At 38.4% G+C, this 14,358-nt stretch overlaps 2 protein-coding genes across 4 annotated transcripts in view; one reads left to right on the top strand and one right to left on the bottom strand.

The window, feature by feature from the left end:
* Positions 1-5,725, top strand: part of COG3 (component of oligomeric golgi complex 3) — a 139,543-nt gene extending 133,818 nt beyond the window's left edge. The window contains exon 23 of the mRNA XM_033947430.1: positions 4,246-5,725. Coding sequence (XP_033803321.1) covers positions 4,246-4,275 — 30 coding nt within the window. The 3' untranslated portion in view covers positions 4,276-5,725. The remainder of the gene's footprint in view (positions 1-4,245) is intronic.
* Positions 5,726-8,981: 3,256 nt separating this feature from the next.
* The window catches only part of ERICH6B (glutamate rich 6B), a 132,650-nt gene continuing 127,273 nt past the window's right edge, over positions 8,982-14,358 (bottom strand). For all 3 annotated transcript variants that reach the window (XM_033950522.1, XM_033950523.1, XM_033950524.1), the window contains one exon: positions 8,982-10,175. In XM_033950522.1, the coding sequence (XP_033806413.1) occupies positions 9,882-10,175 (294 nt within the window). In that variant the 3' untranslated portion in view covers positions 8,982-9,881. The remainder of the gene's footprint in view (positions 10,176-14,358) is intronic.

Here is a 14,358-nt window from a genome sequence, read left to right as displayed (position 1 = left end):
TGATTTGTACACAGTTCCTACAGATCATTGAAAACAACCTGCTGAAAAGTTTAGCTGACACTGGAGTAATTGTCCACAGTACTGCATTGCTATGTAACTATGAAATACATGACAGAGATCTCATGACAAGAACCATCATCAAAAGAAACCTTGATGTGCCTGAAACCTTGATGTGCCTGAAACATTTTTCTAAACTATTTGCCATTTAACGTGCTATTTATCGTGCAGTAACTGCTAGGGCACAACCACATTAAGGAGCTTTGTGTTATTTTTTTTTTTTTAATTACTGCATGATAAATCGTGCATGCATTAAGGGCTATTTATGTTAGCAGTGTGCTATAGGCATTTTGTGAATCACTGAATGGAAGGTGACCGAGGGTACTGGTCAATGGAGCTCTCTCTGAGGAAAAGGATGTTAACCAGTAGTGTGCCTCAAGGTTCGGTTCTTGGGCCTGTTCTTTGTAACATTTTTTGTAAGTGAAATTGCTGAATGGCTGTCAGGTAAGATTTGCCTCTTTGAGGATGATCCCAAAATCTGTGGTTCCCAACCTGTTTAATCACCTTTAGATCATCACATACTATCACACCCAAGTCTAGCTCCTCATTCATTTTCAAATGTTCTTCACCCTCTTAACTGTATCATTCCCTCAGGTTTTTGCAGCCCAAATGCATGATCTTGCATTTCTTAGCATTAAATCTAAGCTGTCAAATTTCAGACCATTCTTCATGTTATCTATACCAGTGGTTCCCAACCCTGTCCAGCCAGTCAGGTTTTCAGGCTAGCCCTAATGAATATGCATGGAGGAGATTTGCATGCTTTTCACCTCCATTATATGCAAATCTCTCTCATGCATATTCATTAGGGTTATCCCAAAAACCCGACTGGCTGGTGGTCCTCCAGGACAGGGTTGGGAAACACTGGTATAGATAACATGAAGAATGGTCTGAAATTTGACAGCTTAGATTTAATGCTAAGAAATGCAAGATCATGCATTTGGGCTGCAAAAATCTGAGGGAATGATACAGTTAAGAGGGTGAAGAACATTTGAAAATGAATGAGGAGCTAGACTTGGGTGTGATAGTATGTGATGATCTAAAGATGGCTAAACAGGTTGAAAAGTTGACAGTGAAATCTAGAAGGATGTTAGGGTGGCTAGGAAAAAGGAAGTATTGATGCCCCTGTATATACTTTGGAGGAAAGGTGAGCAAGGAGCGATATGATAGAGATGTTTAAATACCTATGTGGAATAAATGCACATGAGGCAAATCTCTTTCTGGAATGAGGGCATAAGATGAAGATAAGAGTGATAGGTGTAATCTAAGGAAATACTTTTTTACAGCAAGGGTGGTAGATGCATGGAATAGTCTCCCAGTAGAAGTGGTGGAGACAAAGACCATTTTTGAAATCAAGGAAGTTTGGGACAAACATGTGGGATCTCTTAGGGGAGAGTGAGAGACAGTGGATGGGCCATTTGACCTTTATCTGCCATCATGTTTCTATGTTTCCTTGTGATTAACGCACTGCAAATAACATGAAATAATTACTGCATTTGCAGTTAGCGCAGAACCACTTACCACCTATTAAATGAATAGTTCAAAAGTGGGTGGGTTTAAAAAGGTTTGGACAAGTTCCATAGGCTGCTATTGAAACAGACATGGGGGAAGTCACTGTTTGCCCTGGGATTGGTAGCATGGAATGTTGCTACTACTTGGGTTTCTGCCAAGTACTTGTGACTTGGATTGGCCACTGTTGGAAACAGGATGCTGGGCTAGATGGGCCATTGGTCTGATCCAGTATGACTATTCTTAAGTAAAAGTTATTAGGAGGAACAAAAAACACAGAGTGGGGACAGGCAAGATGATCCTTTAAGGCCCTTGATGGTTGCTACATTAAATTTGCAGTTATTGCTTAGTAAAGTCTTGCATTAACCTACAGTAACTGCAGATTTTACCATTGCTTAGTAAAACGATCCCAGAGCTCTTTGGACTGATGGATTGAGAAATGAACTGCACAAGATTCACTTGGAGAAAAGAGGGTGAAACATATGACGAAAAGAATACCATGACAGCCATTAAGCAAAAGGGTGAATCTGTTGTGCTTTGGGGTTGTTTGGCAGGAAATATAGTCTAGGTGGAAAGAAGCTAATATCTCACAATAATGAAATTGAACTGAACAGGCTTGATATTTATAGGAAATAAAGATGAAGGCTTTGGCTTTTATTTAAACTCTGGAATAATATCAAGCAATGCAGTGCATACAAGAAGAACTAAGAATTGGAAGAGTCGGGGGTGGGGGTCCAAAAGAAAGAATCAAGACTGTTATCTGGCTACAGGAAACATTTGGAAGCTGTTAGTTCTGCCAAAGTTGATAATCGCCTTTCAGAATTTTTTTGACAGCAATGTATGATGTAAAGCCTGCTTGTATTTCAGAATGGATTGAACTTGTGTTCTATCCCTGTTCACAACAGGGACGACCATGATGTTGTCTAGACATGTCTACGTTATATGTGGTAATCGAAGAGCAATAAGATTTTATGTAAATGCTATGGAAACCGCATAGTTGTATGCGGTATATAAATTTATTATTATTATTTTTTAATATTCTTTATTCATTTTCAAAATTACATTAAGTGTTAAATATATTCATTCAGATTAACATTAACTATATCACTTACAAACAATCATTGATATATTACATAAAAACATATCCCTTCCCTTTTCCCACCCCACCCACCCTTATATTCCATTATCATATAAAACATGTAATAATAAAATTCCCCCCTCCCTACTAATCGTGTGCCAACTGATCAGTGCTGGCATTCCCACTTCACACAGCCGCCCCCCCCTTCCCGCCCCCCCCTGGTCATAAAATTGAAAATATATTTTAGGCCATGGTTTGAATGTGCTAAATCTCAGACTTACCACAGGATCACTTATGGTAAACCCTTTTAAGCTGTAGTAAGCACACACTAGTGCTTACCACAGCTTAGTAAAAGAACCCCCATATGTTTCATTGAGTTCCTAAACTAACAGAAACTGATATTAAAGCCTATGTGGTACAAAGTTAACAATGACATCTTTCTGTAATTTAAAAACCAAAATTACAATTTGCAGGTCTCTTTTGGGGGGTTGTTTTTGGGGTTTTCTTTGGGGGGGGTATTCTAAATTGAAAAAATGAATATAGCAGGTGCAAAAGATTGGAAACAACTTCACTCTTATTTATGTATCTATTTAAAAAAATTTATATACCCAGCTAGTGTGTGCCTACTACAGCTTAAAAGGGTTTGCCATAAGTGATCCTGTGGTAAGTCTGAGATTTAGCACATTCAAACCGTGGCCTAAAATATATTTTCAATTTTATGACCGGGGGGGCGGGAAGGGGGGGGGCGGCTGTGTGAAGTGGGAATGCCAGCACTGATCAGTTGGCACACGATTAGTGCTTGAGCTCATACCACCTACAAAATAGGTGTCTGTAAGTGCTCACATGCTAATTTGGTTTACTGGCCACTCTAATGGCAATATTAGCACATGATCATTAATTTAAAAAAATGGAAAATTGGGTATTTTACAGCTGTGGTAGAAAGTAGCCTTAGTGCCAGACAAGTCCACACTAAGATCACTTTTCCTGCATGCTTATAAAAGGACTCCACAGTTTGATAAAGTGCATCTAAACTCAGACTATATACTGTATCTATCACTGCTCTTTAGAATTCAAAAAATACTTGATGCACTTTTTCAGAGTGTAAATTCTCCCTAATAGTACAACAGGGCTGCCCAAGTCCAGTCCTCGAGATCTATTGGCAGGCCAGGTTTTCATGATATCCACAATGAATATGCATGAGAGAGATTTGCCTGCACTGCCTTCTTGGTATGCAAATCTCTCTCATGCATGTTCATTGTGGATATCCTGAAAACCTGGCTTGCCAGTAGATCTCGAGGACCGGACTTTGGCAGCCCTGTAGTACAACATAGACCACGTGTAGGTAACAGACTGCCTCAGAATTATGTGCTGCTCTCTCTCTCTCTCTCTCTCTTTCATAGCAAGAAGCTAACCAAATGAACCAGTTTAGTGTGGCTGGCCCTAGAGAATCCAAGTGTATTGGTGCTCCCTACAGAAAGTTTCATATCCGTTAGTTTCAGAAGTCCCACCACCCTTTTTATTCCTGTATTATATAGCTTCTCTTTATTGTGTTGCTTTTATCTTAGTAGCTTTTGTTTCAGCCTCATATTTCAATTGTTTTTCAGGTGAATTTATTGCTGTCGCTATCTAAATAGCATATTAAATGAATGTGCTGGAAAGCCAGTTTTGAATGTGTTGGTGAAGGCGAAGCAAATTTGGGAGCAGCTTGAAGTAAATAGCAGTTCTTCTGTATGAGAGCCTCATGCGACTCCCTACGTGCTATGTTCAGAGACTTCATGCAGTTCTGCATCTGATGCACAATAACTATGGTTTCCCCTCTACAACTGGGGCAAGTGTTCTTGGTTTCAGAACCTTATTCATCCTGCCAAAGAGTAACTTCTGTTTAAAGAAGACCACGGACTTCCCCAGATCCTCCAATTGCCTGTGCTTTTTAGTTTGAGCATCCAAAGGAAATGTAGCATTGCTCATTGCTTCCAGCTTTGTACATTGTGTATAAGAGCTTTATTGTAATAAAAATGTTAAAACAAGCTAGGGGAAGTGCATTGTTGAAGGAAACAACAGGAAAAAATTCTTAACTCTTCGAGTAGAGGCAGTAGTGCGAGCATGAGATGCAACTTAAACCCTTTTGGAATGCGTATACATAAAAATAGTTTTGGGATGGTCTCAATTTTGATGCATCATGTTTGCATAGTATAGTTATCCTGTCAGGCCTGCTCAGTTAGTATTTGGGATTTCAGAGAAGACAGTAGTGCTTAATGAATACTGGAGTGCCTTCTATTTTCTCTAGCTAAGAGGCCTTTGAGAAGAAACTACTATCAGATGTGTATGACTGTATAGAAATAGAGATTTGCAGTGCAGCAGGACTGCAAAGCAATATTCTCTTTAACATATTTGAGATTTTGAGGATACAAAAAACAAACAAACCCAAAAAACAGTTTTAAGAGCTACAGCCATAGAGTGGCAGCGAGCAAGACCTGTTGAAAGGATTAGAGGCTATGGTGGTTAGATCTGTAAATAGAGAACTCTCAGGCCACATGGCTAAAATGGACCACAAATGGGAAAGAGATGCGGGAAACACAGTTGCACGTTCCCTTTATTTAAAGTGAATACATAAAATAAATAATGAGAGAAATCTTATTTTGGATAGAGAGGAATAAAGAAAATGAAACAATACAATAAATAATGAAAAAGAAATAGGGTGTAATTGGACAGACATGAAGCATGGTAAGAGTATGGACACAAGCACAAGATTGCTCATTAATTGCGATTAGACAGTGTTGTACGGTAAATGATACCTTATATAATGTTTCTGTGTTCCAGGATGCTCAAAAGTTGTTTTTAATCTAAAGATTGAGAAACTTGATTGTAAAGTGGGTGAAACACTAACATTTGCTTAAGAGATTTTTTTAATACATCCAATGTAGGTGTCTAAAATCAAAGATCTGAGCCAGATCAGAATCCAGTACTCAAATTACAGGGTTGAGGGCTGATAACGTATGTTGCACAAAAATGTTATTAAGATAAGTTTTGAGAGTTGGAGACATTAAACAATTTATGATATTAATTGAAATTAACTCGCTGCAGTAAACCTTCAAAATGGTTAACCTTGCAATTTAAAAATAAGTTAAATAGTTGTTCCTGATAGAGCAAAGGGCATTTATATTTCTCTAACCCCATGCTTAGCTTCATAAATATCTTCTCAAAGATAGACTGTAAAATATTATTCAGTGCCTTGTAAATATATATATATATATATATATACGATTTATTTTGTATTGCTTTCCTACAGAGATGAGGGAATGGTTCCTGTATAAAGCTTCCATTCGCTGTACAGAAACAGTATGTGAAATAAGCCTTTTTAAGTTCATTTATTTGGAATCTTTTCACTATCAAAATACAGAACTATAAAGCTGAACAATGTGAATCGGTGTACAATCTAAGGAAGAATAAAGACTCAGTTTCAAATGCTTACATTCTGATACAAATAATGTACATAATTTCAAAAGATTAATTTAAGATACTTTATATTCTCTTAACTATGAACATGCTGTTAATATATGGGTTTTTTTAAAATAAAATAAAAAAATTGTCTTCTATCTGCTTTTATGTGTAAGTAATTGGATATCAAATCTGGGAAGCCTAAGTGTCATATGTTGTACGTCTTGTTTGAAAAGCTTTTCATTCAGAGAGATGAGGATGAGTGACACTAATGTCTCATGTTCTTTGATTTCAGCGATAATCAGGTCAGCAAAGAATTGTCTTGGTTTAGGTGGCGATTTATTTCATAAGTTCATTGTGAGGGCTGTGGGAAGAGTATGGTTTTTGTTTTTTTTTGCTAGTACTAGGAAGCTGGGATATGGAGCCTGGAACTCCAGATCATCACCAGATGTTTAGTCAGGTAGCATATTTTCACCGCATTAGATTGGACATCTGAGTCTATGATGTGGGGCAGGGAAGGATGGTAGATACCAAAGGACATTGGAGACATGCTAGAGACCTACTTTTCTGATTTGGAGAATTAGTTTGTGCTTCTAAGGCTCAGTCATACCTTTTCTCCATGTATTGGCCAAGAACCCCCCCCCCCCCCACACACACACACACATAAGCAAATTAGGTTATCTTATCTGCATGTTGATCCTTTCTGGCAAACACAGGATGGAAACTACAGATGGGTGAACCTGATGCTGGTGCTGGGCAAATGATAAAATCTTTTTGTAACAATATTACAAAGCCAAAATGGATTTGTAAAGCCTTACTTCCCTTTATTAAATCAGTTAGATTTTTATGAAGGTGTTTAACACATGGATTAGGATGAGTTGGAAAATATAATATACCTGGATGTTCAGAAGGTGTTTAACAAAATCCCTCATGGAAAAAACTCATCAGAAAATAAGTAATAGGATAGGAAGTAATGCCCTGTTGTAGATGATAACTTACCAAAAGTAAGGAAACAGGAAAGGATCAAGTGATCATTTCTTTGAATGGAGGAAGGCAAATAGTGAAGTTGCCCAAGGAGTTGGTATTGTAACTAGTACTTTTTAGCCGTTATAAATGATCTGGAAAGTAGAGCATCAAGTTAGATGCTAATCATATAAAATTATTCAAAATAGTTAAATCACAACTGCAGCTGGACTCTGCAAGGCTGGGGGATTGGGAATTTACTTGACAGATGAAATTTAATATGAAAATGCAAAATGATGCATATAGGGAAAATTAAAGCAAACTAAAGGTACACGATGCTGGGTTCTGTTTAGGTATCGCCAACAAGAAAAAGGATATTGGGTCACTGTCAACAAGTACATTGAAATCCTCAGTTCAATATGTGGTGGCAGTCAATAAAACAAATCAAATGTTAGGAATTAATAGGTTTCATGGTCCTTTGGTCTAATCAAGTATGCTGTTATGGACTGTCAAAATGGCTTCTCAGCAGAAAAGTGCCTTAGTAGGACTACATTACTACACAATACCTCTTTAAAAACTGTCCTGAAACTGCTCTGAAATGCTCAGCAACTTTTCTATTTTTCCTTTTCAATGGAATTGACTAGACTAGAGTGAAAGGAATGATGAAGGTTTGAAATAGCTCGAGTGATATCTCATGGAAGGGGAAAATAAATTCCTCTCATGACATAATGAGACCTATGCAGGTGTCGGGGAGGCTCCTGGGTCTTACTCTTGCTCTGAACAAGAGTAAATCTATTTAGACTAGAGACCTCAGATAGGCAAATAAGAGCTGCAGATCTAGGTGGGTAGGATCAGAGAAAGAGTGGAGCATAATGAAGGATATAGTTAGGCTCTACTTCTTGTCTACTCTTTATATCTGTATCTTTATCTGGGTCCTTTCAATTGAATTTTTGAGTGATTGAAAGGCACACATACAGTAGCCTTTACTTCAACAGTAGATATTTGAGAAAAACTCCACATTTGGCCATTATTCATCTAGTGGAGGCCTAAGCTTCTGGGGAATGATTGCACTTCGTAGTGCAGATTGCTAAAAAGGTGGTGATCTGTTCAATCATGAAGAGCAGTGGGGCTTCCAAAAGTGTTCAAGAATCTGAAACCTTTTCCTCAACCTGAATTAAGCTCCTGTACGAAAACACCTTGAAAAAACAGCATATCACACTTTCAAGGCATTGCCTCTTTTGATTTTATAGGGTACTCATCGAGATCAAGAAGTCTTAGCAGAGCACCAGTGTTCACAGTGGTAATGGGGAGCTAGATGCACTAAACAGGATTGGTAAGACCGTGTGGGACCCCTCCAATCCAATTTTTGGCCAAGTCTAAAAGAGCTCTTGATGCACTAAAAATTTTGCAATCGGATGATTTGCTAGTTGAAGTAATCCATACTGAAGGGGTAAAGCTTGTATTATTTATATGGGAGTAGGTTGTCCATGAGGCACTGGCATTTACTGATGTACCCATTGACTTTGTGGAGAAACATTGGCTGAACAGTTTATGTTGAAATCAATGACTAAAATCAATGCTCTGCTCTGTTTTGGGTTTTTTGCAACATTACAAGTCCTTTTTTATATTTAATGCATTTTAGCCTTTTGGGGATAGGCTATATATGATGAAAGGTGGTATATCAAACTAATAAGCATCATGGAGCAAATTGATCTAGGTTGGATATAATGACTCAAGTTTATGAACATAAAGTAAGACATTTCACTGTATGTTGGAGAGTATGGTTATTTAGGAAAAATTAGTGCTGCAAGATTATATACAATTTTATTTTTTATGACACAGTGCCAAAGAGGATTAAGGGTAGCCGATAGACTGTAGAATAAAAAGAGGGGTCGGAAAAGGAACATTACAACACAACTGTTGATAGGCTGGGAGAGAGATACAGGTAAGAAACTTTCATGATCTGCCGGGTGACACTGAGCAGAAGAAAGTTCCTGCGTTGTTAAGAAGAACCTGGGAGCTTGATTTTTGAGGAACATAGCATCAAACCAACAGGGGTAAAAGACCAGTACCCAGGGAAGCCAAGTAGATCTTGATGCAAAAAGGAGACCAGCCCAACAGAAAAGGGGAATCCCATGTGCATGGATGACAAACTTTGGAATATTTCAAGGGAAGGACATCAAAAGGAACACTCCAGGTATAATACATTTCATGCTACTTTAACAGTTGAAAAAAATTGACCTTCATGTTAGGAAACAAGTCCAACTTAGATAGCTTTTTATTAATAGTTCCATGCCTCACTGTTCTTGTAAATCAACTACCAGTTAACTTAAAGTTCACATTACGTGCAATGTTCCCACGTTTTGAACCAACTATGAACATTCCACCTTTAGCGATGTGCAAAAAGTATGACATCTACAAAGAGCACTACCAGCTTGGGGGGGTTAAGTCCACTAAAAAAACTTAAAAGTAAAGCATGCGTGAGCTTTTTGAAGACCAGTCAAGAATATATTAAAAGAGAAATTTTTAATATTTACAACAGACAAAGCATAATGATGCAAATATTTTTTTTGTTTTAGTAATGTGGGTGAACTATTCTAATAAGCTATTTGTACTAGAAATGTGACTCATGGCGCTTCTCTAAAATGAACTCTGTAGCTGTTCTCTGGAAGTTGATTCTTGAATGAAAATAATTTTTATTATTTTGATATACTTGTGGAATCATTTGTGCTGCTTTGATGATCTTCTGGCTCTGTACGTGGCAGTCCATTTATTTCTTCTGGAACAATTCTTTACTTTCTACATCATATTAAGAACTAACAGTCTTGCGTAATATGCCTTATTTATATGTGCTATAAGGCTTAGTTGTATTACTTTGAGATGGTATCTGCTGAACTGATGTCAAGGAGTCATATTTCTTTATGTTGTGGTTTGCTCTCTTTCTTTTGGCCAACTGGAACTGAGCAATGAGATCCTGGATCCGTAGTGTTTCAACCAGAAGGCGAGTTGGGTGTTTTAGCACATTCTGAATCTGCTGTAGGAGTTTATGGATTGAAGTGTTTTGTAAGTGAAGATAATGCTCTATCTTGCATATCTGTACCTTTGGTCTTTCAGAAATCTTTGGGTCTCTCAACTGCAAAAATTACAATTGAAACAAAACATGTAATTTGGTACAATGGAACCTGCTGGAAATAATAGAATCAGCACACAGATTCCTCACTTTAATATTATGTGGAATGTCTTCTGGCTCAACAAATATTTGATTAGTGCACTGTAAATCAAACTTTTAAGTCATGCGCATGCCTTGTCTATCTCTGATCTAGTTCACCCAATTTTGGTCTGTTACTCTGTTGGACATGATACATTTTTCACCTAGAAACGTATGTAGTGGCGTTCTCTTAGGCTTCTGCGGCTGGTGTTATGATTGCTGCAGTTGTCTGGATCTTGCTGTGTCTGGGTATGTAGAATTGACGTTTCAGCCATCATGCTGTGGCTTTCTTCAGGGTGTGCCATGAGGTCTGCAGTTTGTCTTTATATACAGTGGGTCTTCAAACCTGATTGACTAGGGCTTGAGGTGATTGAGGCAGGAAAGTCTATTGGTCACAAATTTGAATTTTGACAGGAAAGAGGCTGGAAATTAATTGGGACAGTTCTGACCTGGGGTGGTGTGTGGGAGGGGGGGGAAATTGTCAGAACTGTTGCAATTAATTACTACCCTCTTTCCCACCAGAATTTAAAGTTGTGACCGATGGACTTTCTTGCCAAATTCACATTTGTTTTTCCCACTAAAATTCAAATTTGTGACAGCCACTTTCTCACCAAAATTCAGATTCATGGATCAATGGACTTTCCTGCCTCAATCACCTCAAGTCCCAGCCAATCGGGTTTGAGGACCCACTATATATAAAGACAAACTACAGATCTTAGAGCACACCCTGAAGAAAGCCACAGCATGATAGCTGAAATGTTGGTTCTACCTACCCAGTTGTGTCGAGACCTGGACAACTGCAACAATCATATGCAATGACAGGGTAAATTATCACTCTGCGGGGTACAAGTTTAGGCATATACAAGTTATTGGTGGAGTACTGAATAAGATGAAAAAAACAAATTCTAGTTGTGGGCGATAATACCCTGCTTAAATTCAAATTTTGCTGTACATTCTGCTATATTTATATCAGTAGAGTATTGTCAGAGCAAAGGTATCCCTCATGAACTGACCTCCTCTGAACTACTGAGAAGTTTAATAATACTGAATAGAAAACAAATTTTACCACCAAAGATATGTCAGAAACTGAACATGGTTATTGTGGTTTTAAAACAGTAGTGTTATAATATCTGTACTTCCCATTAGTGACCTGCCCATGCAGACATTTCAAGTACCACTTTTGGTCCCCTAATTAGCATATCATCATCAAGGTTCAGCATGGACACCCGTGATACCTAGTCGTCAATGGTCAGAGGTTGTCCCCTCACAAGGTCTTTCTCTTTTCATTCTTCCTTGGACCTTCCTTGTCTTTGAGCTGCAATCTGAAGCTTCTTCCTGTTTGAACTTATGCTTTATTTATTATTTATTCAATTTTCTATGCCATTCTCCCAGGGGAGCTCAGAATGGTTTACATGAATTTATTCAGGTACTCAAGCATTTTCCCTTTCTGTCCCGGCGGGCTCACAATCTATCTAATGTACCTGGGGCAATGGGGGGATTAAGTGACTTGTCCAGGATCAGAAGGAGCAGTGTAGGTTTGAACCCACAACCTCAGGGTGCTGAGGCTGTAGCTTTAACCACTGCACCACACATAATTACAGCTCTGCCCAAGGATCTGCTTACCAACTCCTTGCCAACTCTGCTTTTGGGAAGGATCCCCTATGATGGGATCTAAGCAATGTCATTTGGTACATCAGTATCTGTCTTACTTTTGGCTGGGATGCTTTCTCAGGTCATCATATGAAAGATGATGTCTTGGTTGCTTGTCTAGTTTTTAATACATGTTCATTCTTTATCTCCTATCTACTAGGGTAGTGTTTCTCAACCTTTTCAAGCCAAGTACCCCCTAAGCCTAACAAATACCAACCGAGTACCCCTGCCCAAGCTCCTCCCCAGACCTACCCAAGATCCGCCCCTGACTCCACCCCCATAATAATAGTACTAATTGTAATGCAATTTCTTCCATCCATTTTTATATGCACACAAAATTTAAAAAAAACCACAAAGCACACTGTATGCAGAGAAAATGTTAATTATTTATATTTAGGTTTTTTTCAAAGAGGTCAAGGCAGATGACTTTAAAATATGCATCTCAGCTCAGTAAAAACTATAGAAAAATAGACAAATATAGTGCAAAATATAGACAGCAGATATAAATTCTCAAAACTGGCACATTTTGATCACTAAATTGAAAATAAAATCATTTTTCCTACCTTTGTTTTCTGGTGATTTCATGAGTCTCTGGTTGCACTTCCTTCTGACTTCTGCTCATATTTCTTTCTGCCTCCTGCATGCTTCCTCTCCTCCAGACCCCATTCCATTCCCCAACCAACATCTCTCCCTGTCCCTCCATGAGTCCAACTTTTTCTTCCTCTCTCCCTGCCTGCCCCCCACTGGCCACAACATCGGCTCATCGGATTTTACCAAAGAGGTTTGAGAATCTGGCCCTAGGTTAGGTAATTTCCAAGTGGTTATGTTAAATTAGTCCATATGGTTTCAGTTTAGCTTTATCTATTGGCTTTAGCTGTGGTGGCATTCTAGCTCAGATACTATGAAAAAAACATTATCTTTTATAGTTTCAAAATGGCAAACTTCCCTATTACTACTTCAAAACCCCTGTATAGAAAAATACATTTTCTTGTCTCAAAATAATGAGCTCTACTTCTCTTGATCCAATAAGTAACAATGACCACATTCAAATTTTGATGTCTCTTTTTATATACACAAATAAATTTTTGAAAAAATTTATAAAGGAAGTTTGTGTTAATAGTGTTTGTTTTCATTAACTTGGACATTGTCAACCTTTGGGACCCTTTTACTAAGCCCTAATTTGTATCTAATGCACAAAAAAAAGCTATGACAAAATACATGAAAGCATATTGCAATATTTTGCTTGTTAGTGCACTAACCTGCATGTTACATATTTTTTGAAAAAGTTTTTTTGAGAGAGCATATCGTGGGCTGAGAATGGATATGGAAGCTTTAACCAGCTAGCATGTTTGGATTACCACTTGCTAATTGGATAAAGGGGAGTTAATGCAGGAGCACTTAGCTTCTCTTAAACAGGAGACGGTAAGGCTTGTATTTTATAACTGGCACCGCTGTCGGTGGCCGCCAATCATGTGTCAAGGTAAGCACCTGAAATGTAGGACAGGGTTTTTCAGGCCTACATTTCCAGTGCCTACCTTTGATGTGAATTACATTTCTGTAGGTTCAATACGGTGCCACTTCTAGTGTTAGCCATGCCTACAGTGGTGTTAGATGCTGTAAAGTGCCTATGGAGGCACGAGTCTGGCACTTATTTTTATAGGCACCGGTAGGGCTTTGAAAATCAATGAAAAATGTCATTTAAATGGTGTTTATCACTGATCTTGGGCACCTACTAACGCCTAAAATACTGGCGCCATTTAGAGAACCTGGGCCTCAGTGTTCCCATGTTAGTTTGTGATGGTAATGCGCTCTAATGACAGCACACATCCTTATATAAAAAAGATTTTGAAATGCCGTAAAACGCTGAATCTAGGTTTAGTGTGCGGGATAGTCACATGTTAAGATGTGCTAAATCCAAATTCTAGCACACCTTAGTAAGATGACTCATTAATTTTTTTGTTGGTTTGTGGTGTAGGTCAGACAACAAAGACAGACAGCTGACTAAATAACGACAACTTTTCAGAAGACACCTCCAGGGGCTCCTTTTATCAAGCCGCGCTAGCGGGGTTAACACGCATGACGTTTCATCACGTGCTAACCTCCGCGCTGGCCAAAAACTACCGCCTGCTCAAGAGGAGGCGGTGGTGGCTAGCGCAGCCAGCGGTTTAACGCGCGTTAAACCATTAGCGCGGCTTGATAAAAGGAGCCCCAAGTGTGCCCTTTTTAAATCTATCACTTCCCCATAAGTGAACTATCTCCAGGGAAACAGTTCTCCACAAATAAGCAACCCCCCAATTATTTTTATGAACGAGGAGGTATCAATGATTGTAAGTGTACAAGACAAATGAGAGTCTAAAACATAACATAAATTTGTATTTTTATACTAGTCTTATAGCCCGTTACATTAACGGGTGCTAGAATATGTGTGTAATGTAATGTAATGTAATTTATTTCTTAT

Source organism: Geotrypetes seraphini, chromosome 6, assembly GCF_902459505.1.
Source record: "Geotrypetes seraphini chromosome 6, aGeoSer1.1, whole genome shotgun sequence".
Taxonomy (NCBI): Eukaryota; Metazoa; Chordata; class Amphibia; order Gymnophiona; family Dermophiidae; genus Geotrypetes; species Geotrypetes seraphini.
The sequence above is the reverse complement of the archived record's forward strand: the minus strand, read 5'-3'. Positions and strand labels throughout refer to the sequence as shown.